Source organism: Alligator mississippiensis, chromosome 5 (assembly GCF_030867095.1).
Source record: "Alligator mississippiensis isolate rAllMis1 chromosome 5, rAllMis1, whole genome shotgun sequence".
Classification (NCBI taxonomy): domain Eukaryota; kingdom Metazoa; phylum Chordata; order Crocodylia; family Alligatoridae; genus Alligator; species Alligator mississippiensis.
The window spans coordinates 156,280,978-156,304,783 of record NC_081828.1 but is presented as its reverse complement, the minus strand read 5'-3'; the positions used below and the strand labels follow the sequence as shown (position 1 = coordinate 156,304,783).

The 23,806-nt window shown below is 40.8% G+C and overlaps 1 protein-coding gene across 4 annotated transcripts in view; it reads right to left on the bottom strand.

The window, feature by feature from the left end:
- The window catches only part of SKAP2 (src kinase associated phosphoprotein 2), a 163,816-nt gene that overhangs the window by 69,293 nt on the left and 70,717 nt on the right, over nt 1-23,806 (bottom strand). Inside the window, exon 1 of one of the 4 annotated variants that reach the window (XM_019498000.2) lies at nt 817-880. The exons of 2 other annotated variants lie outside the window; for them this stretch is intronic. Coding sequence is in view for 1 of the 2 variants with exons in the window: in XM_019497999.2 (XP_019353544.1) it covers nt 496-526 (31 nt within the window). In the remaining variant the exon portion in view is untranslated. Of the gene's footprint in view, nt 1-495; nt 647-816; nt 881-23,806 lie in introns of those variants that run through there. One more of the 4 variants, XM_019497999.2, reaches the window with a different exon arrangement.

The window sequence follows — 23,806 nt, the reverse complement described above, 5'->3', positions numbered from 1 at the left end:
TATTAAGACAGCATGTTCCTGAAGAGTCAAGACAAAGGGTGTCTTGACTGTTATAAACAATCAATACAAACAGTGTGAGAAAGAAAGCATTACTATTTTAATGATGGGGAACTGAGGCACAGATGAAGCAATTTCCTCAAGACCTCACAGGAAATATCCTCCAGAGTCATGAACTAAATGCAGAATTCCCAGAACCAAGTTCGGTGTCCTAAATAAATTTCCTTAAGCCAACCCTTAATCTTTCAGTATTTTGACACAAAAAATGCGCTGACAAGAGGCTACCATTTGGAGAGATGATTATTAAACACTCATCCCCAGAACGCAGCTTAATATGAAAGAGGTCCATCTGCTTAATGTTAAAGATTTTCTCTCTCTTCATCCACCCACCCACCCCAGACACAGAGGAATGTCCTAGCATAGTTCCTTGTCAGAGCCTGCTGGGGGGAGGCTTGAGCGCACAGAGCTCAGAGAACCTATGAGTCATGTTCCACTTACATATTCCCAAAATGATGCTTACAAAGGTCATCTAAAACAGCAGATTAAGGTCCAACTGCAAACATTTATAATAAAGTCCATAAGTTCTTCGTACACATATAGCAGCCCAGGTTCATCCTGTGGCTCTGGTCTATTTTGTGCCAACAGCCAGAGTTGCCACAGCAAGAATTCCTCCAGTGAAGGGAATGTAGAATGTGCTCAGCACATAAAGTTAGCTTCTCTACTAATCATTTCCTAAATCCCAGTGTAGCAGGAATACCGTATCAAGGTCCGACAGAGCATTCTCCACTGCAAACATTTAATGGATCAACAGGCACTTACACACACGTGGGGAGCCTGCTCTGACATGCTGGAAATCCAGAGTACTCTGGAAGCCTCGCGCGTCATGTGTATCTGCAGTACAGCATGCCTCCGTACTGAGAAAATGGCAGCTGTGCACTTTGAACTAAAACACACTCGATGTGCTTACGTTCAAAGTTCACCGCCACCATTTTCCTCAGCGCTGTGGCGCACTGTGCTGCTGATGCATGTGACATGCAGGTGCTTTTAATTAGCACAGCTTGCTAATTAAAAGCATCTAGCACTGCATCAGAAGCATATGTAAAACTGCCCTGATCTCAGGCTTCATGTCAAGGCCAGAGCTGCTCTAATCTGGCAGTCAGGAACCCAAGTCCTTTAATATTCTCGTTAATTCCTGCACTGTGATTTTTTGGGAGCAGGATGGATCTGGTCTATTTTTTTAAATAATAGTAAATGGCATCTGATAGTGTTCCTGAATTTATACCATCTGAAAAATTTAAATACAACACATTACATTTCTGATTTCTAGTGAACGTAAAACTGTTAAACTTCCTTTCCGTACAGAGTAAATTAAAAAAATGCTGGGTTGTATTGTATTGTGGTGTGTACCACTAGGAATATGTTTTATTTTTTCCAATGTGGGATAAGGGATACATAAAGCAAGAAATAACTAGAGGTCAATGCATTCTTAAGAGATGTTTAGCATGCTTATGGGAAGTTAAGCAGGCAAAATGGAGATAAGTGTGATTCAGTAACAGCTAAATGGTTGATTATAGCTTGTCTTCCTTGTAAAGCACAGTAGTTGCGATTATACAGTAATAATGGTAAAGAACTTTTCCTCAAGTATGAGCCATTCAACATCTTTGAGTCATCCTAAAGGAAAACTGTCAAATCAAAATATAATTCTTAAAAAGCATTTAAAGTAATCTATATCTTGCCCTGAATGTTTTACAATCATTATTCCTTCTTAAAATATGTATCTTACAAATAAAAAGGAGATTGCTTAACTAAGCAACCTACACAACCAGTTCCAGTCTCAGTGTCACAGCTCAACAAAGAAGGTATACTGTTCTAGCAAGTGTCTTCCTTCCTTTCCTTCTACCTCCCTCACCAGCAAACACCCAACCACACACCCCTTTCTCAATATACCCCCAGTATTCTTTGATCTGGAAATAAATATTTTTAATAATCTAATGTACAATTATCCTTTGGGTCTGTGCACAGCAATACAATACACTTATCTGTTGTCCAACCACAGTTAATCTATAAACAGGTATTTTTCAAATTTATGTTCCAAATATTTTCAGAATGTTTCACTGCCTTCCTTTTTCACGTCCTTGCAACTGGTTTTTAACAGAATTTGCAGATTCATTGGGATCAGATAGGCCTTGCCGTGAACACTTCTGTTATGGCCTCAAACTTGCAGCCCCTGAGCTGTCAACTATGCGCCTTAGCTTAGCTTAGCGCCTACCCCACCCCCAGACTCGTCAGAATGCTGTTTTGCATTTAATTAAATTAAATTAAAGAATTCTACTCGCAAAGTTTGAGGGAAGGTGATCAGCTGGCAATTCGTATAAACTCTCATTTGTGTCATTAATAGTTTTCAATACCTTTGGAAAGACTATTTCAGTAAAATACCTGCTAGCTGGCAAAAGGCTTAACATGCAACACCCAGTATTTAAAGTGCTAAGATTTCAACAGCAAAAAACATTTCACGCTAGACACCAGATATCAATTATGTATTTTCAAGACTTCTCCAAGGAAAATAAAGTTATATAGCTCTACAAACCACTTCTTTCAAGCTTGTGCATTTCCTATGGAGGCATCTACAGCATTGGCTACTTTGCTCTATAATAACATTTAATTAATAATTTCCATTACACATTCTTGGCTCTTGGGGCTTTTTCCCCCCCCATGTTGACTGGTGGGAGGACAGGGACCCCGTCTTATACTCAAGTCAATACAGTATTACTCTGCAGAAACTGAAAGCAGTGGGTGAATCAAATACTATTTCAGTTTCAGTGTTCTGGTAATGCAGGCATTGGTAATGCATTGGTTTCTGGTAATGCACACAATAAAATATCTGTATTTCAAGCTATACAAATAAGTCAGTTTAATGTCAAGCTTTCCCTTACAAAATTCTAAATAAAGTAAGCTATATGACAATTTTCCGTCATCTGTAGAGAGCAGTGATTCTCAACTAGAGTGCCTTGAGATCTTTTGAAGGATGCCATACATTATTGCACTGTTTGGGTGGCAAATGCAATTCACAGGATAAACCCATACTTTTCAAATAAGAATCCACAGTGTTAAAAGCATCCTGACCTGTAGTAAGCTTTCTGAGCTCTTTGAGCCAGAATTGCTCTATTATTTTTCTGAGGTAAAAAAAAAAAAAGTGAAAACTAAGAGCTAACATTTTATGAGGGTGCCTTGAGTCTAAAAGGTTGAGAACCACTGACAGAAATAGCAAGCGAGAGAGAATATGTGCACAATTATATCTATAGCTAGATAGAGCTTATATGTAGATCTAATTATACATCATATAGAAAGCTTATTTTTGTACAGCTATATAATCTCTCTCTCTCTCTCTAAGTACTAAAACATAACAAACTCTCTCTATAAAACACTAAATTAAGTTATGACAATTTTCTGGTCCCACACACAGAGCAAGAACAAGCTTATATAAGCTAAATTTTCTAATAAACTGTGTATAAGTTGCACCTAAATTGAGGCATGCTATATATTTCCCTTTAGTTGATTTAAAAAAAATCCACCAATGTGAATTTGGATTCAATTTCAGGTAAGAGAAGGGAAATAAAAAAAGAACCACTGCATTTCAAACTAAAGGAGCAAGTTTGAAATCTATCCAGCAATACCAAATAATTCCAAGAAAACAGGAAACTAACAGACTAACACAAAACACCATTACAACCCCTTAACATAACATGTACAACGTTTTATAAATGTAACTCGAGTACTCCAAGTGCTCTCTCACAGAACAGTTTGGACTCTGCAGAGCAATTCCAACAGTTCTGACTTCTGGCCAAACACTTGGCCTGGTAAGCTTCTGAAAGGAAACATATGTATATGCTGTCTTAGCATTTTAAGTGCTCCTGCAGCTTGTATCCCAGAACAAAAAGTTATAACACTACTTGTTACAGCTGAAAATCTTTCATCTGTAAAAAGAAAGATATTAAATCTCCTAAACTACAGAACAGAATGTAATTTTAAAAGGGAAGCTTCAAGATTTCAGCAGGCATATATACAGATGTGAGGAAATTATACTTTTTATTTTGAGCATTTTTTGGCAATGAATGTACAATTTTTTTTTATGAATTGCTGCATATAAAATGGTTTGGTTGTGCTGTATACCAACAGACACTAGATTTTGGTAGGTTTCTTCTACGACTGATAATCCAAGTGAAAAGTTATACCCAGCTTTCGATAAAGTATTTCACTAATGCTTTGTCTATCCTTGAAAGCTAATTAGGATTAAGATAGGAACTGAATTTAAAGTGTGATACCTTTTCCAGAATAACTCTGTACATTGATATCCTACTCTGGACTGTCAACACATGGAGTTCTTTGGAAACAGCTTGTTTTAAAGTAACTATTCCTTAATAGCATCATGTGTAGACAAGCCCTTCATAATTAAATAAAATATACTGAAGACAAGAGGGAACATATTCGACCCTTTCAAGTTTTCCCCTATAATACACAAACTGCATACAGAACATATTCCAATAAGAAAAAAAATAAGGCTCCTTCCAGTATAATCAGAGAATCCTACAACAGTAAAACTGTGCTTACAAAACAGGTCATGTACTACTGTATGTGAAATATTCCACTTTCCTGAAAAAGGACCCTGAGATCTCAGACAGCTGACATACATCTTTAAAAGCCCAAATATAAAAGTTCTACCAAAACCAATACTATGTCTCTTCTTCTGTAACCCATCTGAAGAAAAGTAGTGAAAGACAACTAGCTTCCTTGTCAACAGCACACATGCAACACCCACTTTTAGATCTACTCGATAGACACAACCATCCCCGTCATGGATGTAAAGAATCACTACTGGTTTGGCACTTAAATGAAAAGCAGCTGACTACTATTGTATGCAGTCAGATTGAAAAAAAAAAAGGGGGGGGGGCGGAAATGAGGAAGGAGAATATCACATCTATCTCAGAACAATGATGTCCTCACCTTCCATCAAAGGGCATCTGGCTCCATTTGCCAATTTTGCACCAAGTCTCAAGATGTTAACATACTCTTCATTAATCTTGAATACAGACAGAAATAGAGGAACTGTTTTCTTACAACTTGTACTCTAGTCTGTTTCTTGCCAGGACACTAGGGCTAGTGACAGACATTCAAAAAGCCTGAGCTTGAATTGATTCAATCTTTGCCTATTAGTCTAACCTGACCAGGCTGAACTAGTATGAAACTGGTCAAACATTCTCTCTGGACTGAGGAAATTCAGGCCCATGCCTGCAGCGGCTCAGGCTCGAAGCTAGGGGGTGCTAGAATAGCCCTCCCTTCCTTTCTACAGGGAGCTGAGCTGAGCTGAGGGGGGTGTGGCCAGGCCCCAGCAGGACTCTCTTATTAGGGAGGTCTGCCTGCAGGGTCCCGGGCTTTTTCCCCGCTGGCTGCTCAAGGGGCAGGAGTGTTGCCAGCCCCCAGCTAGCACTCCGAGGCAAGGGTGTGTGTGCAGTGCATGTATCTGCTGACGACACAGAACTTTTCGCTCTCCCTCCCTGCTTCGTCATACAGTCTGCAGCAAACTGACAGGTGAGCAAGCCGGGGGCGGGGCCTGATAAGTCACCCGATTAGCAAAATAATAGCCTCTCTCCACATTATTTCAAACTTCTTAAACAGCTTACTGGCTGACCTGTTGATTAGCTCTAAAAGCCCTAGGCGGTCACTGTTCTGTCTGCCTATCCCAGTGAAATTGGAGAGACACACACACACACACACACACACACACGCAGACACCTCTTGGCATTAGCTAGCATACCATATGCTGACTATAGCCCCTGCTGTGGCAAAGAGGGACCTCTGCTTAAGCAGGAAGTGGGGAGGGAGGGGGGTGCACAGGGAAGCCAGCAAACCCTGCTGTGCCTGCAAGTCCATGCCAAGCTCCAGCCAGGGAGCAGAGGGAAGGGGTCAGCCCTGCTGTGGAGCAGAAAACCCCGCCCAGCCCAGAGAGCATGCTGGGATGCTGGGGGACTCTGATTTAACTTTAATCAGCAAGGGGTCTGGGACAGACATTGCATAAAAACTGGTTTGAGCCAAATCAGTTAAGTCTGATACTACATTCGACCAGGTTTCTCTCAAACCGGTTTCAGCCATTTTTTTAAACTGGTTTGTGTGCACTGAACGTCTGTTCTGTTACAGGTTTAAAACAGTTTCCGATCACCTGAACTGGTTTGTGTAATGTCTGTCCCTAGCCTAGGATACTTCTCCTCAGTTGAGGATATAAATACTATTATCCATTCAGTCCATTTGGAATCTCTACAATACATTACTACATGTTTCTACATCTATAAAAAACAAACAAATCTTCAACAGAGCACAGCCCCCACCACAGGTAAACAAATGACAGAGAACGAGTCTTACTGTCTGTTTGTATTTTCTATTAAATTCCAATTTATTTCAAGTACCACCTGAAGGCCTTGTCTCAGTTTTTAGAACCGTCAATAGTCCGAGGTGTGTCTACATCAAAAGAATGGTGAGACATGAAAGAAAAGCCAAAACAGCGGCCCCTCACCAGAACACCAGATCTGCCAATGCTTACTGTGAAGCTAGAATATATTCTATGTCAAAGACCCCAGATTATGGATCATGCTACCCCAAACTGACTATTTTCAAAGCACCTTGAAAGATTTTGTTTTGCAAAAACCTTGCAACAGTAAAATTAAGGGGAAATCGCAGAAGTATGCAAAGGTACCGAACATTGGAGAACATTATCCTGGTACAACAATTACTGTATTCAGTTCTAACTTTATTTAAAAAACACTAAACTTCTATCATTATGACATATTCTTTCAAGAACAGTGTTATTCCTTATTTTTATGCAGGAAAATTCTCCTCAAAACATCAGAATCTTTCGAATTGGTATATACATTTTTAACAGATCCACTGGATGCCCTAGGAATACAGGTATCTAAATCCAAGGGTAAACAACAGTCATCCACCAGGTTCCAACTCTCTTCTAGGTTCAGGATTAGCTTTGCCTTTCAAATCACACAAGTACATAGACCAGGGGCAGGCAATTATTTTGGGTGGAGGGTTGCTTACTGAGTTTTGGCAAGCCATCAAGGGCTGCATGACAGGCAGCCAGGGGCAGATAAATGTTAGTTTTCTAAAATTTTTTAGGGGCCCTGCAGGCCAGATAGAATGGCTTGGCGGACCACATCTGGAGCGCAGGCTGCCTTTTGCCCACTTCTGATATAGACTTCTGTATCTAATACCCATGATTAGTCTTCAAACTAGAAACAGGAGCACTAAGAGCTCCTGTGCTCGGTAATAGGACTGTAAGTTAGGAGATGGTGAGTAGCAGAAGACTGATAGCCATATTTAAGATTTTATGGTCCCATAACAGGTCATAGGACTGGAAAGATGATCTGCTGAAGGAAACCAGGACCTTACAAAAATCCTTATGGCATAGAAATGACATGGAATAAAGGCTAAGCATTTATTTACTATATTGATTAAACGCAACCCTGATCTTGGATCTTTTATTTTATGTCCTTTTAATTCTTCTGAAGTATCTTAGTAGCTGTATTTTTTTTTAAATTAAACCAATTTTAAGAATTTTAAGAACACAAATTACGAAGTGAATACACTGTTACTGAAGCCAAGCTGGTTGAGACAGCACAACAGTTTCAGTAACCGCACCAAACCTTCTGAACATGCAGTCTTCTTCAGTGGAATGCTGCATTAAAAGAAAGAACATGAAAGTCCTGGTAAAACAGACATTTTTTTCTGTGCAAATTAAGACCTATGGATTCATTTTACTTTTAAAAAAATGCACAGAAGATCATTCCTGTGTCAAGTTAAACTAGAATTACCAAGTTGCAGCTGGGAACAATTTTAAAAACGAACCTTCCCCTGCATCATCATCATCATCCCCCACCACCCAAAAAGCAGCAAATGGGAGTTTTAATGAAAATGCTGACACAACCTTAACTATGGCAGTGCTAACAGTGTTGCTATAATAAATCTGTCAGTTTCTATAATGCCTATGACAAACCCATTAATATGAATGATGTACACTTCACATAACACACTACATAGCAACTGCACAGGTTATGTCATCTTCATTCTGAGTAGCAAATCAGTAATCAATATTTGTAAAAGCAGGCTAAGCCTTTGTAAAAATCACTGGTTTAGTGATTGAAGAGTTTGCTCAATCTACACAGTTAATCCCTCTTCATGTGCTTGAGCCCTCTATTTATTCCAACCACTTACAGTGGTACCTATAGCAGATTAATACGTCTCCACATGCTAAATGTGTCCTGACAACTGGCACAACATACTGCTGTCAGGATAATCTTTATAAACACTAGGCTATTTCTTAGCAAGCCTGAAGCCAACATTTAGAAACCAAAAGTTTACAAATAGTCTCAGAGAGACCTCCTCATATATACCATCACATTTTCACTGAATTATTCCCTATTGAAACTAGCACTATATTTTGCTCCAAAAAAAATATGCTAGTGTATTTCAGATTCATAAGAAGTTAAAATAAAATTTCACGAAGTCACATAAAAGGATTTTTTTTATAACAAAAATTCTCCACAGACCTCCCCCCCCCCAGAAAAGTAACAAAGAATTTATTTGTGCTACAATATGCTGTGCCTGTAAGTGAAAAGTAAGCTTACTGCCTGGGTAACTACCAATAGTCAAAGTCCACTAGCCAAGGAAATTAACTGAACAAACATTAGCAAGTTAACATTCCATAAAATAAAAACAAAAGTGACCATCAAGTTTTCAGCAAGATAGAAAGAGAAATACAATTAGAAAAACCAGACAGAAAAATATTTAGATATGTCTATAGGCAGATTTCTACTGTAAACTGAAATGTACAGCACACTGGCAAAGATTAGGTTGATCTACAAAGTTCTTAATGCATTTCCCATGGAACAGATAAAGGACCAATTAGAAGATGGTATAATTTCATTGATTTTCTGAAAGAGCCAGAAGCATTAGTACAGATCAAATTTGTGTCAACCTTATATATCTCTAGGAAACTATTTAGGCTAAGCATATCAAACACATTAATCCAACTATTTTTGTTACAAAAAGTTTCAGCTTATCTGAGACAGAAAAGTCATTTTCCATACATAATGGGGGTGTTTGTTTTGCATTGAACAGGCAAAACATTTCATCTTTACATCACATTTTTTGGGTAACCAACTAAATAAGATACCTGAGAAAGCCACTTTGTGATGTATGGGGCCTTCTAGTTATTTGTCCTCTCGCATCAACATTGTATCTAATTGTTTGTAATAGCCACCAGAGACACATTCATAGCAGGTGCAGTAGTGCAGCTGCACACCTTTTTGATTTCTGCTCCACCCAGACTTTAAAGCCTAGGAGGGCAGCAGCATTTCTATTCAGGCAGTGCTGAGTGAGTCAACTTACTTCCTGGATCATTATCTTCCTGATTCCTGCTAATCTCTCTGCATTCCACAGATGTTAACAAGCTTCTCCTTTATAACGATCTTGAGGTTCTGCTAATCAAACTATCCTTTCTTCTGCAATTTTGCTCTGTTAGCCATTCCTGGTAATGTCTCTCTTCTACTTCAAAGCCCTGCAAACTGTTTTTAGCTCTAGCTATAAACCTTAACTCAAGTGTAGACATGACTGATAATGAAATATTGGAGGCATTGTCAAGATGCTCAAGAAAGCTAGACATTGTTTTATGAATCTGAATAAGAGTACATTTAACTATAATGACTACAGGACTAATAACAATATTGTTTGACTCGTTTGAGTATTTTTTTTTTTGCTTCATTTGCTGTGGTTTTTTAACTGTATACTCTAGCAAATAAAAACACATTCAAATATTTATAATTGTTTTTATTTTTATCTTAAAATGAATAATATAGTTGCAGCACCCTAGTTTTAGTATTAGTAAAGCGTCTAGTTTCTCTTTAACTGGAGAAGAATGTGTTGCATTGTGTGTGATGGTATGCCACATCATCTGCACCCTGCTTTTTAAAATCCTGGATCTACTCATGCTTCCCACTAAGTTTCAACAGCTAAGGAAAATTAATATAGTTATAATATACTGCATTTCCTCGCATACTACGTGCCCCTAAATAAGGCACGCAATTTACTGCTGGAAGGTAAAACATAGAAAAAAGATTTTCTACATTCTAAAATAATGTCTACCTAGATGACAGAGTAAATCCCCTGCTTCTATTCCAGTACTATAACAGTGAAGAAAAATCAGCTTCCCTGAGTAAGATACTCTTCCCAGTTTTGAAGGATTCATTTTGGAGGGAAAGGTGCATGAGCTATGCAAGTAAATACAATATTGTGAACAGCATAAATGGTTAATTCCAGGAATTCACCGAGGGAAACTGAAGTTTTTGGAGTTTTCACAGCTGAATCTTCTAGAACTATACATGAACAGCTCCAGACAGAAGAGCAAGTGGGTCTGGGGGAGGGCAGTAGGGAGGGACGGTTACTGGAAAAGGACTGGTAGGCTAAGAATATAACTAGTCCAAGCAACAAAAGAACATGGTGGTGTGCAGCACAGAAATAATGTAATCTGTGTTAGCATGTATGGATCAGAAGAGGATGGAATAAAGCAGCTCCACATGGCTTTAGGCATATAATTTAGAATAAGGAAGGTACCTGAAATGCAACTTAAGGAACAAGGAACACAGACGTAAACAGACACCATGCCTTTACCTGAGCAAACAATGAACTGAGTATTTGATGTGTCTGATTGAAGACTTAAGATGCACATATCCACTTACGAAACCAATATCCCAGACACTTAACATTAATAACTACCTTCCATATTTAAGGTAGCTAAGACTAGTTCAGCAATCTATGGCCCATGGGCTGGATCCATCCCACCAAATGATTTCATTAAGCCCACAAGGCACAGATTTCAACAGTGTCTCAGTGGTAAGGCAATTTGGCAACATTTCAACAGCATGCACCGCTGGCCAGGATGGAAGCATCAGGTCACTTTGGACCCAAATGCATTATTTCATCCAGTCTTAAAAGGCTGCCAACCCCTAAGTTAAGACTGAAAAGGTGGGGATAGAATAAGATGTCATTTCAGTATACAGAAAGCAGGAAAACTGAAAACAAGTAAACAGATAAAACTGCAAAGTGACAGTTTAATAAGTACAGTGTGTGTATGTGTGTATATATCTCTTTCTATATCTATATAGATATATATATGAAAATTACTAGATTCAGATTCTGGTCTGGATGCAGAGTTTTATGCCCTGAGGCAAGACAACCAATCCACAAAAGTATATGGACTTGCCCTGCTCATCTAAATGTTGAGCTGGTCATTTTTCAAAAGTGGTAGCATTTGATAATTAATGTTGCAGTGCATTATTTCAAACAGTGTAATATTCACCAGTACCAAATACTAAATAAAATGCACTGATGAACAACAACAACAACAACAACATAGTACCCCAAATATAATATGGCTGCTTCAAAGTACAAAACAAATCAGTATTTCAGAAGGCTTGCAAAATGACAAAGAAGGATGTTGTATTCTAGCTGTTAAAAACCTGCCCAAGGGAAAAAGTGAAGCGCCTGATCTATACAGACACCGCAAAGCCAGGTCAAAGTAACGTGCTACTTCTTCCAGTAAATAGATGAAAGAGTCACAAACAAACTTTAAAAATATTTTTCTCCTTTAAAGGAGCATCCATGGGAAACCATGGGTTTTCCCTTGAAGGCTGGCAGAGTTCCAGCCTGCAAGGGGCTGCTTGGGGCCTCCAATGGCCCACACCCCCACCCCCACACACTGTGGGGTTGGGGCCTAGGGGTGGGGTGCAGTGGGTCGGGAGTGAGGGGCACGAAACACTGCTATAGACTGTTCCAGGTTTTAGTCTATAGCGGACCTAACTGGGTTTCCAAATGACACAAGAACCAAAAGGGTCTCTCCCCCTCCCCCCTCCCCCTTTACAATGACAAGTCTGAAGCTGCAAGGAAATCTAAAGCTGATTACAATTCTGTGAACTGTGTCCCACTGCCAGTCAGCCAAAGGAAAAGGAATTCAATCAGAAACATATGCAGTGAGCTAAAGTGGCAGTCAGAACCACAGAAAGAAGAACACAAGGATAGCATTTTGACCTACAATGACCCAAAGGTGCTAATGGGACCATGTTGTTTGTCCGCATGTCTCTCTTAGGGACCAGCTTCAGTGACGTCCTCCAACTTCTCCACCTCCTGGTGCATACATGCATCACATTTGAATTTGGACACTTGACCTTGCAACAAATCATGGACCAGTTTGTGATGCGCTGGGTCACTGAAGAGGCACTTGGCAAGATGGAAGAAGGAGAGCTGACCCTACATGCGTAACCTCATGAGGGGGATGAGGAAAGGGATTTCAGTTTCTGGCGACACTTTTTCCTGTTGTTGCTGACAAGGTGTTTCACGCTTGGCCCTTAGGAGGACCACATACCTTGCACTTTCACCATTTGTCTTTAAGATCTGTATGAAGTTTTTAAAAAGTCAAAGTTCTTCCCTCTCTTTCAGGTGAAGGGAAATATTAGGCTGTGTTGCAAGCCTGTACAGGGCCCAGCTAAGCAACTGACAGCACTGCTTGCGCTCAAGGCCAGATTGCAAGAATGGGAGAAAGAAGAAAACAGCTGGAGCCATCAACATGCAGGTGGTAAAAGAAGAGCAAGCAGACTGACAGGCTAGAACACTGAAATCTTAAAGCTTTTTTGAGAGTAAGGAGGCAGTCCCTGAAATACCGCCTAGGGGGCCTTTTAACCATTTAACATGAGTTGGTCCACTACCATAATTTTGGTCAACATAGAAGACAGACTAAGATAGTACGGCATTATAATTGGTATAACATTTTTTCAAGCAACTGACAGGCAGTTAGCAATCTTCAGTTCAGCGCTGAAATACGTACTCTCCCCGACTCTCTAGCTGCATATAAAGACATATCTATGACCACATTACTAGTTGCAACTAGAATGTTAAAGTGCCTTTTGGGACTTTTCTAAATATATATCTTTTAGAAAGGTAATAGAGAAGATTCATGAATTGTTTTAGGTCTCACATGTGATTAGAGAGATTTCAGAACAAAGTCTTAAACATTTATTTAGGTTTTCATGGATCTTTTTGTAGTGATGTATCTGTATTTTGAGGATTCTGCACATTCAGCATGGTCTGAAATATTTGTTTATTCAATTTACTAGCTCTCCCACAGATTCTACCTAGGAGATCTTGGGTGATTTTGTCTTCAAAAACCAAGGAAGAAGTAGGAATGGTAAAGTAAAGTAAAATAAAATAAAGTGATTATACTAGTCACATACTCCATGAAAAGGTTCCTGCTATGGAGAAGTGGGAACTTTAAAAGATGCACATTAGAAGGAAAATCTTAGCATTAATCTTACATAGGGCTGACTATGTACAGGACAAAAATATACAAGGAGCTTGTCAACACTACTGTCATGTATAGAAAGTTGAATTAAGAGCTCATTTGTTATTCTCAGTTGGCGAGGTCACCAATGTTATCTTGCACATGCTGATTTGATACACTATGCATGATTAATGCTTGTTTAAAGGACACTGCCAAGGCTGTAGGTCAAAATATGACCCACAATTTTTTTATATCTATACGTAAAGTATTTAATTCTTCATGCATGTTTTTCTTCCCCTCTTAAAATATTTCAACTCTTTTTTCTACAAATACATAGCTGAAACACAGCAAACAAAAACAAAGATTCTAGCGTCAAACTTTTTTTTTTCCTTTTTGGGTGGTTGTTTCAGTTTTTACCACTACAATATGCAAAACACTTTTTAGTATAACTATAACTGCCTTCACAAGCTTGTCCTTCAAGGCTTTTCTTTTTTTCCCCATATCCATCAAGTCAAGAAGGTATCTATTTTAGAGATAGATATAAAATGCATTCCTTTGTTTCAGCTTAAAAGCACACTGCCCAAGAATGGTAAAGACATAGTATTTTTCCAAAGGTCCTAAATCATGCTCACACATAGACTAGATCTTCAGTTCGCTCTTGCCTTAGTTACTGTCCACCAAATTATAGGCTGGAATTTTATTTTATTATTGAGCGTTTCTCAACCTGTGGGTCGCAACCCAAATGTGGGTTGGAAGAATATATAAAAGGGTCATGAACAAACTTTAAAATTGGATCAACAGACTTTAAAAATGGATTCTCCTTTAAAAGAGAAAAATGTGGGAAACCATGGGCTTACGTAGACAAAACAGGGGCCCTAAATTGAAGCGGTGGGTTTTAAAAACCACCGCTTCAATTTAGGGCTGATTAAACCCCTGTGTCATGCACACACCCCACTGACTCTCTGGTGGGGATGGGGAGGACAAGCTGCCGGTGGGCGGAGCGGTCCCTGGCCTGCACGGGGGGGGGGGGGGCGCGCGCGTCGGCACTGGTGCTTCCCTCCACAACGGTGGCCCCCCAGGTGGTACCCACCCGCAGGCACCCAGCTCAGGCTGTTGCAGGGGGCACCGCAGCTGTGGAGGGAAGTACTGGGCCCCCATGCAGCTCAAGCAGGCAGGTCCCGGGGGGGGGTGGTGGTGGCGGGGGGAGCGGAATCAGGTTCATTGCTTTTCTTGGGCAGAGCATTTCTGGGCTGCCGTCAGGCTGCCTGCAAGACTTCCTGCAGAGCCACGGAGCTGTACGGAGCTCATGCGAGGACCTCAGAGGAGTTTTAGTTTGCTGCGCCCGAAGTCATTTAAGGTGCATTATGCTGCCATATTTCCTGCAGCAGCTGGAGTTAATGTGCAATACATCGCCAAGGCGTGCAAACTCTGACACCATTAAAGCAGTGCAAAAGCATTTAACCCACTTTAAAGTGTTGTACACACATACCCCTCACTTTGTCTACGCATGACTCATAGCTTTTCCCATGAAGATTGTCAAGAGTTCCAGCCTACAAGGAGCTGCTTGCCCTCCTCTTCCCCCTGCACCCCACACATCTACCCCCTGCCCAACACACTGGGAGGCTGGGGGTGAGGGGCAGTGGGTTGGGACTGGCCACTGATATTTACAAATGGGTCCAAGTACAAAAAAAGGTTGAGAACCACTGCTTTAGACCACTTTAAAACTGAAGACAACTCAAGGTCTTAAGTCAAATTATTCTGGAAAAAAATAGTAAGGGCAAGGAAGCAAAAGAGCCAGCCTTGTACAAGGGTTTTATGGATCGCAATTGTGAACCTCTGGCTTATATCTGTCTAGCTACATATAATTCTATATGTGTGACACCATGTTTTGTTCCTGTGGAAATGACTGTCTTATCCAAAGGATGATTTCAAGTTAGAAAATAAGCACTAGAAACAGATGTTAGATCACAAAGTTCCTGTTTTTTTCAAATATCTTTAGAAACAAAAAAGAAGAAAGGCAAATATATTCAAAATCACACAAGACTAAAGGACCATTTCAAACCAGATTTTTTTTTAATTTTTAGCTTTCTATATCATTTCAGCAACACTAAAAATAGTGCATATTTGAGACTTTTCACCAGGGAGCATTTGCCACAGGGTTGAGATATTATTACATAATACTAATACTAATAATACTACTACTAATACTACTAATAATATATTTTTGTGCTATGCCTTTAAAGACTTACCAAACTGTGACTTACTTTGTCAGTGTATTCTTCTGCTTTTCCACAGGGTAGCAGTGTGCTTCAAAACAAGGCCACCACTGTGGGAATATGAATGAGTACACAAAATGCCTGCAGAAAGCAGCTGTTCCCTCTTGTACATATGCAAATGAAGAATACTAAATAATGAGGGCAACTATGTCACAAAGGCATAGAACAGAGAGACTAAATGGACTACAACAAAGTATTTGTAGGAAGCAGTGAACTGAAATTTACAAAAAAGGCATATGAATGGCACTTTATACTCTGCATCCATGATAATCAAGCCACTGAGAGGAAAATATAATTTGTTTAAAATTATCTGACGGAGGAATTTATTTTAAAAAGACATTAAAATTAAAAGGTTATTTTAATTTAAAGCAGTATCTCCTACAATCATCACATAGTTAAGACAGGAATCAGAACATTTGTGTTCTACAGCCCAGCTCTACCATCAGTTTTGTGTATGACCTTAGCAAAGTCAATTAATCTAATTTTCCTTATCCATAAAAGTGGAGACAACTATGCTATAGAGCTTGTGTCAGGCTAAAGTCCTTGTTTGTAAAACATTTTGAGGTAATAAGAAAGGGAAAACCTGTGCCAAAGTTTAATACTGTTGCATTTTCATTGTTTTTAATAAACCTACTGTAGCTATATTGAGTTTGAATGACAACATTAAGCAGAACTTTCAAGCGAGCTCTTGCTAGAACTTACAGGCTTCTTGCGATGACCCCGATTTCAGCTCAAACAACTTATGGCTGAGTCAGAACATTGCTATGTGGAGGGCTGTGAGGAGACTTCCAGATGTCAGTTGTTCTAACAGGGGACCATTTATTTGATATTGGAGAGAACGGCTGCCTCAGTGATAAAGTAGGAACTGGAAAAGTAAAGGAAGCAAATTCTTCTTCCCTTCCCATTTGCTGTTTCTTCAGTACAAGGAACATTAAAGTTATCAAAAGGTTTATCATCATAGCTCACTGATTAAGTGTACTACCAAGCCCTTCTCTCACCATTTGTCGCAGATTAAGAAAGAAAAATAGCTTCTACAGACCACAGTAATGAATTTATTTAGTCAAAAAATGTGCAAGTGCAATGTATGGGACTAGATAATTTAGAAGAGTTGAAAACTGCATGCCAGTCTTAAAATTGCCCCCATGCCCACAAATATTTTGAGTTCAGGATCTCAGGGCATCTCTAAAGCTGATCTAACAACATAATCCTTGGTACAAGAATTCTTCACAACAGTGGGGGTCCTACTGATAAATGTTTAAAGTTGCTCTTGCTTTGGTTCCTCATCTTTAAGCCTGTTTACTTCCAACAATAAGAGCACACAAGAGATATGCTTCATTAAGTATGCCTTGCTTAGACATGTAATGACATTACATGTATGAAGAGACAAACCTGGCCAAAAATAAAGTTATATGCAAGCTGACTCTTTCTTCCAGGCAATTATTCACTTTTAACCATTCTGAAGAAAAAAGTTAATGCATTATCTTACATACAAAAAACAAAAAAAATCCCACCTTTCCCCCAAAAATCAGCCCCCCAAATTGAGGTTTGTGTATTATTAATTGGGAAGCCAATTTTCTGTGCAGGGTTGGAAGCTCCCTGGTATGATTCCTGCTTCACAGAGCAGTAGCTATGGTATTACTATTCAGTCAGCTGAGGGAGTCCACTGAGTTAACAGCTTTACTGTTCTTTACAGGTGTAAGCAATCATCTCTCCTTTTTAATGATCTAATGGTCTTGGTGTTCCTGTAATCAAGCTAAACTTTCTTAGATCAGTTTTGCTGTCTGCTAGCTGCTCCTGGTCTCTATTTCATAAACTTTATTTCAGATTTGTTACGACTTCAAAATCACAGATCCATCTATGGGGCACTTTTACACATGCAAGGGCTGAGACACTTGCAGTTGAATAAGCAGCGAAATGCACGTCAACAGTGAGAAAATGGCAGTGGCACGCTTTTAAAGTAAAACACAGAGGTGCTTTAGTTCAAAAGCACACCGCCATTTTCTGTGTGCTTACGCACATTTAAGCACTACTCCAACTGCACACAGTGCAGCAGTTCACCTCAGCTCACATGTGGAGCAGACTTGATTAATCAACCAGGGACTCGATTAATCAAATCTGCTTCAAAGTGGCAAATTTCCGGCATGTTGCAGGACAAAAAAGTATGTGTATATATGCCCATGGAAACCAGTCTTCAGTAGCAGCTCAGGATTCACCTTTAGTTAGGCTGGGAACGGTATGTCAGCTAAAGATTAGGTTCAGTCCCTGCTCTATACAACTCTAGAAAAAAAATCTGCATTCCATCTTTTTAAAAACAAGGTGTGTAGTATATTTGGGGGTCTGTCTTCACAGGCAAGGTCAGCTCCCAGACTACAGCACCTGGCCGAACGGTTTGGGGAGGTGATCAGCAGCCAACAGTGGCAAAACAGGCTACGGACTATTTACAAAAGCTGGACTTGTACAAGTCCACGGGGCCAGATGGGGTGCACCCACGGATGCTGAGGGAGTTGGCTGATACAATTGCAGAGCCACTGGCCATTACCTTTGAAAACTCATGGTGATTGGGAGAGGTCCTGGATGAATGTAAAAGGGTAAATATAGTGCCTATCTTCTAGAAAGGGAAGGAGGACCTGGGGAACTATTGACAGATCAGCTTCACTTCAGATCAGCTTCACTTCAGTCCCTGGAAAGATCATGAAGCAGGTCCTCAAGGAATCCATTTCTAAGCACTTGGAGGAGAAGAAAGTGATCAGGAGCAGTCAGCATTGATTCAGCAAAGGCATCATGCCTGACCAACCTGATTGTTTTGGGAGACTGTATCAAAAGCCTTGCTGAATTCAAGGTATATGTCCACTGCTCTTCCTGCTTCCACAGAGCCAGTCATCTCAGCATAGAAAGCATTCTCACAAGCAGGCTAAGGAAGTATGGGTTGAATGAACGGACTGTAAGGTGGATAGAGAACCGGCTGGACAGTCAGGCTCAGAAGGTAGTAAACAATGGCTTGATATCTACTTGATAGCCAGTATCAAGTGGAGTGCCCAAGGTCCTAGAGCTAGTTTTGTTCAATATCTTCATCAATGACCTGGAAGATGGGATGGAGTGCACCTTCAGCAAGTATGCAGATGACACCAAGCTGGTGGGGAGTAATAGATACACTGAAGGAGAGGGCTTGGATTCCTAGAGACCTAGACAAATCGGAGGATTGGACCAAAAGAAATCTCATGAGGTTCGATAAGCACAAGTGCAAAGTCCTACACTTGAGACAAAACAATCCCATGCACCGGTACTGGCTGGGGACCAACTGGCTTAGCAGAAGCTCTTTAGAAAAGGACCTGGGAGTTACAGTGGACAATAAGATGTGTATAGGCCAACAGTGTGCCCTTTTCGTGAAGAAAGCTAACAGCATACTGGCCTGCATTAGCAGAAGCATTGCTAGCAGATGAAGGGAAGTGATTATTCCCCTCTACTGAGCACTGATGAGGCCTCATCTGGAGTACCATGTTCAGTTTCTGCGCCCCCCCCCCGGCCAACTACAGAAAGGAGGTGGACAAATTGGAGAGAGTCCAGCAGAGGGCAACAAAAACGGTTAGCTGGCTGGGGCACATGACTTCTGAGGAGAGGCTGAGGGAACTGGGCTTATTTAGTCTGCAGAAGAAAAGACTGAGAGATTTAATACCACCTACAACTAACTGAAGGGTGGTTCCAAAGAAGATGGAGCTAGACAGTTCTCAGTGGTGGCAGAGGACAGAACAAGGAGTAATGGTCTCAAGTTGCAGCAAGGAAAGTTTAGGTCAGATATTAGGAAAAACTTACTAGGGCCACATCCAGACAAGTGCAACCAGACCTGACTGCAGTACTACACGCTGCACATTCAGGCATTTCTCATGCTGAGATCCAAGAGTCAAAAAAACGCACACAGAAAAACAGCAGGGCAGCATATGTGGAGGCAGTGTACACCACCAAAAACCAGAGCCTGGCCGGCCAGAGCCACACTCCATCTGCCAGCCAGGCTCCAAGCTGCAGGAGTGAGACAACTGCAGCTTCCCTGACCCCCAGGGCCCCAGGTAAGGCTGCTGAGGCCAGCACAATTGCTGGCCCCAGCCTCCCCTACCCCACCAGAGGTAACCTGCCACATGCCTGAGAGTACATGGTACAAGCGTTCCCCGGGATCAACTAGCAGCCACACGTCCCATTGCTACTTGGCCCCAAGAAAACAAATGTCTGTGTTCCTCTGGGCACAGCCTAGGAGGGTAGTAAAGCACTGGAACAGGTTACTCAGAGAGGTTGTGGAATCTCCATCCTTGGAGACCAGGCTAGACAAAGCCTCATCTGGGATGAGCTAATTGGGAATGATCTGCTTTGAACAGGGGGGTGAACTAGATGATCTCCTGAGGTCCCTTACAGCCCTAATCTTCTATGATTCTATGCTATATGTGAGAAAATACCGTTGTTAAACTGCCATTCAAGATCCATGTAAACAAAACCCTCAGCTCACTCTACTGGGATCCATTGGAAGAAACTACTGCATACCTGTAACTATGTAAACTAGAATACAACAATCAAAGTGTCTTTATATTAAGAATAGCCTTTGGCTAGCAATCAGAACCACAGACAACAGCAAGAGTCTTACATGTGCACTACAATGAAGAAGTGTGTGATCATGCACGCATTTAACACTGAGGTCTCTCTTCAAGTCTTTGCACAAACTTCACATACAGCTAATCTTATTAGGAAACAAATTCCAAGGCTTATTTCACCTAGGATTTGAAATAAATGTCAAGGAGATGAGGGGGAGGGATGCCGTTTCTGAGAGGTGAAGGAATTTCTGACCGCTGAAGGAGAAAAGAACAGTGGAGAGAACTGTGTGACTCTTTCTCTAGCCAGCATAAACTTCAGTGATCCACCTCTATCAGCCTCCCAGTCTTCATATAATCGGTCAGGCTGGAAAGCAGCTATGTGAGATGAGTCAGGCTGTGAAAATAAACAAGGGCAAGTGAAACTGGCTCACAGCCCAAAACTTGGTCAACTGGGAGCTGGGCCTGGCAGTGTTGTGAGGTAATGCACACCAACTAAGGGAGATATCAATAAGCTTGGCTGAGAGTGTGGGAACAGAAAAGGATTAAGAAAGGTCTCTGACTCTAAGAGATGGAAGGGAAGTGCAGTAGAGAAACAAATAAAAATTGAAAATCCAGTCTTTACTGTGATAATTACAGTGAAAATGGGAAAAAAGTTAGAGCAGCTATATCTTCTCATCTTGGATCCAGACATTTAGCCTCTAATGCTCAAACCTAGAAGCTCATCCGTCCTTCAAAAGCCACCTCCCCCACCAATGTTGCCCACACCTACACCCAAATGTTTTCCAGACTTACTTTAACATTTTAGAGCCCAAACCTACTCATGCACTTCATGCCTACATCTTCAGTTATGACAACTCCAGGCAAATAGCTAAATAGCTTATGGCAAGGGTGGCCAACCTGTGCCCTGTGTGCCACAAGTGGCAAAGGCAGCCTCTACATTTGGCATGGAGAGAGGGTACAAGGAACACAGTAGCAGATTAGGCAGGGAGCAGAAAAGACAACAGTAGACTGGGCAGAGAGCACAGAACAGGGAGGGCAACAGAGCAGGCAGAGAATGGGATCAAAGTGGCACTTGAGCTAATTTGGGGCACACCTGCAAAAAGGCTGGCCCCCACTCTTGTGTGGCATATACTGGAAGACATATGCTGGAAGCCCTGTATTTCAGTAATAATACACATTTCCTATTAAAAGGATTAGAATTAAAAGATTAAAAGGGTCCTATTTCTTTTCTATCTTTTCCTATGGTTGTCTATGCTGTTTATATTATGCCATAAAACAGACACAGCCTGGCAAACTAAAAACTTGGCCAAAACTTCAAGCCAGGAATTCTATTGTCAAGAATGAATTCTTTCCTTCTACCACACAGAAATTATCCTGTGCATGCCTGTTAATGTATCACACACAGTACCAACAAGCTTCTGATGCGGCTCCATTTGGCCTTTGAAAGTGTTAGCTATTAGGGGCGTGCAAAACAGGTCATATTCGATTCGGATTCAGCCCAAATCAGGGACAGCAATTTGATTCGTTGATTTCAATCGCTGTCCTACTTCAATTCAGCCAAGTCTGAATCTGAAGATTCGATGCCGATTTGGAGAATCAGCGATTTGGCCATAGACACAGCTTTAAAAATGTTTTTTCTACATAACTTGAGGTACCAGGTTCGGCTCGTGAATGCTGCGATGGTGGGGCAGATGGAGCATCCCATAGGAATGTGGGGGGGGGGGGAAAAGGAAGCTCATGCTCGGTGGTAAACCCAGAAGTATTTTTGGTCCACTTCAGGGTCCACCAGGAAGCATGCAGGGAGCCCCCCACGCTCCCCTGGCTGAGCAATTGGCCATAGGGGGACCCCAGTTGCACCCCAGACACAGGAGCCACCAGTTGCCGAGCCAGGGGGATGCAGGGGCCACCCCCACACATTCCCTGGTGGACCCGGAAGTGGCTCCATCCACCCCAGCATCTCAGCATTCACAAGCCACATAACCTTGAGTTATGTAGAAAAAAACATTTAAAAGCTGTGTCTACGTCTAAATCGTCAAATCTTTCCGAATCTCTCCGAATTGATTTGGAGGGTTCCAATTTGATTCAGAGAAATTAAAGGGTCTCCGGATTTGATTTGGATTTGGAGATTCAGCCATCGAATCGGGCCAAATCTCTGTCGAATCGAATCAGGGACCGAAGCTTTGCACAGCCCTATTAGCTATGAATGCAACTGCCTGATAAAAACAAGAAGTAGTAACCAAAATATTTATAAAAGCAGTATTTAGAAATAATTTCCAATATTTAGAAATTAAAAATCCAACTTTGGATAAAATGTGAAGGACTGCATACTGTAATTAGGGACCTACCTAAAATCACAGCAGAAGTTCAGGGCGCAGCAGCACCTTTAATCTTGCTTGTAGGCATGTGTCTCCCCACTCCTGTCGTGCCCTGCCCAGCTGCTGAGAGGCCAAGAGGCAATTAATGCTGCTGTTTTTGTCTCACGGCCACTAGGCAGGTGTAGGGGGTGGGAGAGAAGGGGCACAGCAAAAAGAGCAAGATTAAAGGCGCCACTGCACTGTGAACTTGCATCATGAATTAGGTCCCTAATTATAATTATCCTAGGAATATATGGATTAATAGACTGTAATCCAGAAAGATATTGCCATATGAAACCCAAACTAGCAATTTCTCAGAATACAGGTGCTATTACTGCAAAGAGAACTAGTCTTCAGAAATGTGAATTTGGCATATCACTAAAAACAAGATGATGGGAAAACTAACCAAGGCTAACTTTTGCAACAGGGTACATTTCATATTACATTCTCATCTTCCATTCCTATTCTTGTATCAATGAAACTGAATCTGACCTTTGAACATCACTGTAATGAAAAGGAACCAATAATCAGTGTGTGTGTGTTGAAACTATGGTGGAGACACTTTCTTCCAATGTATGCAGAAAGTGCTGCACATATGTAGAAACCCCCTAGAGAAGACATCTTCCTGCTACAATATTCTCAAAATTCTTGGGACCAATAGGGAAAGTATTTTGTAACCAAGGGCTTCAGACAACTATAACCAAATTTCACATTTATTTATTCTAATATCATCTACTGCTTTCAAGGAAGGCATTTTTTTCAGCACACTTATATGAAACAGTCCATTGCACAAACTCACAGCTGAAATACAGTGCAGAGTCATTGTAATAAATGTAATTAGTACTGTATTAACTCTGTTTCACTATGAAAGCTTACAGAGATCACTGTACCATAAAAGTGTCAATTAAAATAACATTAATGGTATTTATAGATACCGTATTTCATAAGGTAACTGCAGCTGTTGTCTATGCCCATAAACACAATAAAGTAGAAAAACATGCATCTAAATTTAACTGAAAATTGCTGCCATCAGGCATCACTGAAGTCAAAAGAAAGAGATGGAAGTTTATTTTTTAGCAACCTAAGATCAATACATTCATGGTACTACTTGAGCTTTCAGGCCACTGTATCTTTGCAAGATAGGGCCTGAATGCAGAAAACGAGTACAGTTTTGATGCACAAAGACCATATGTCACAGTTTTCCGTGTCCCCTTTCTAAAA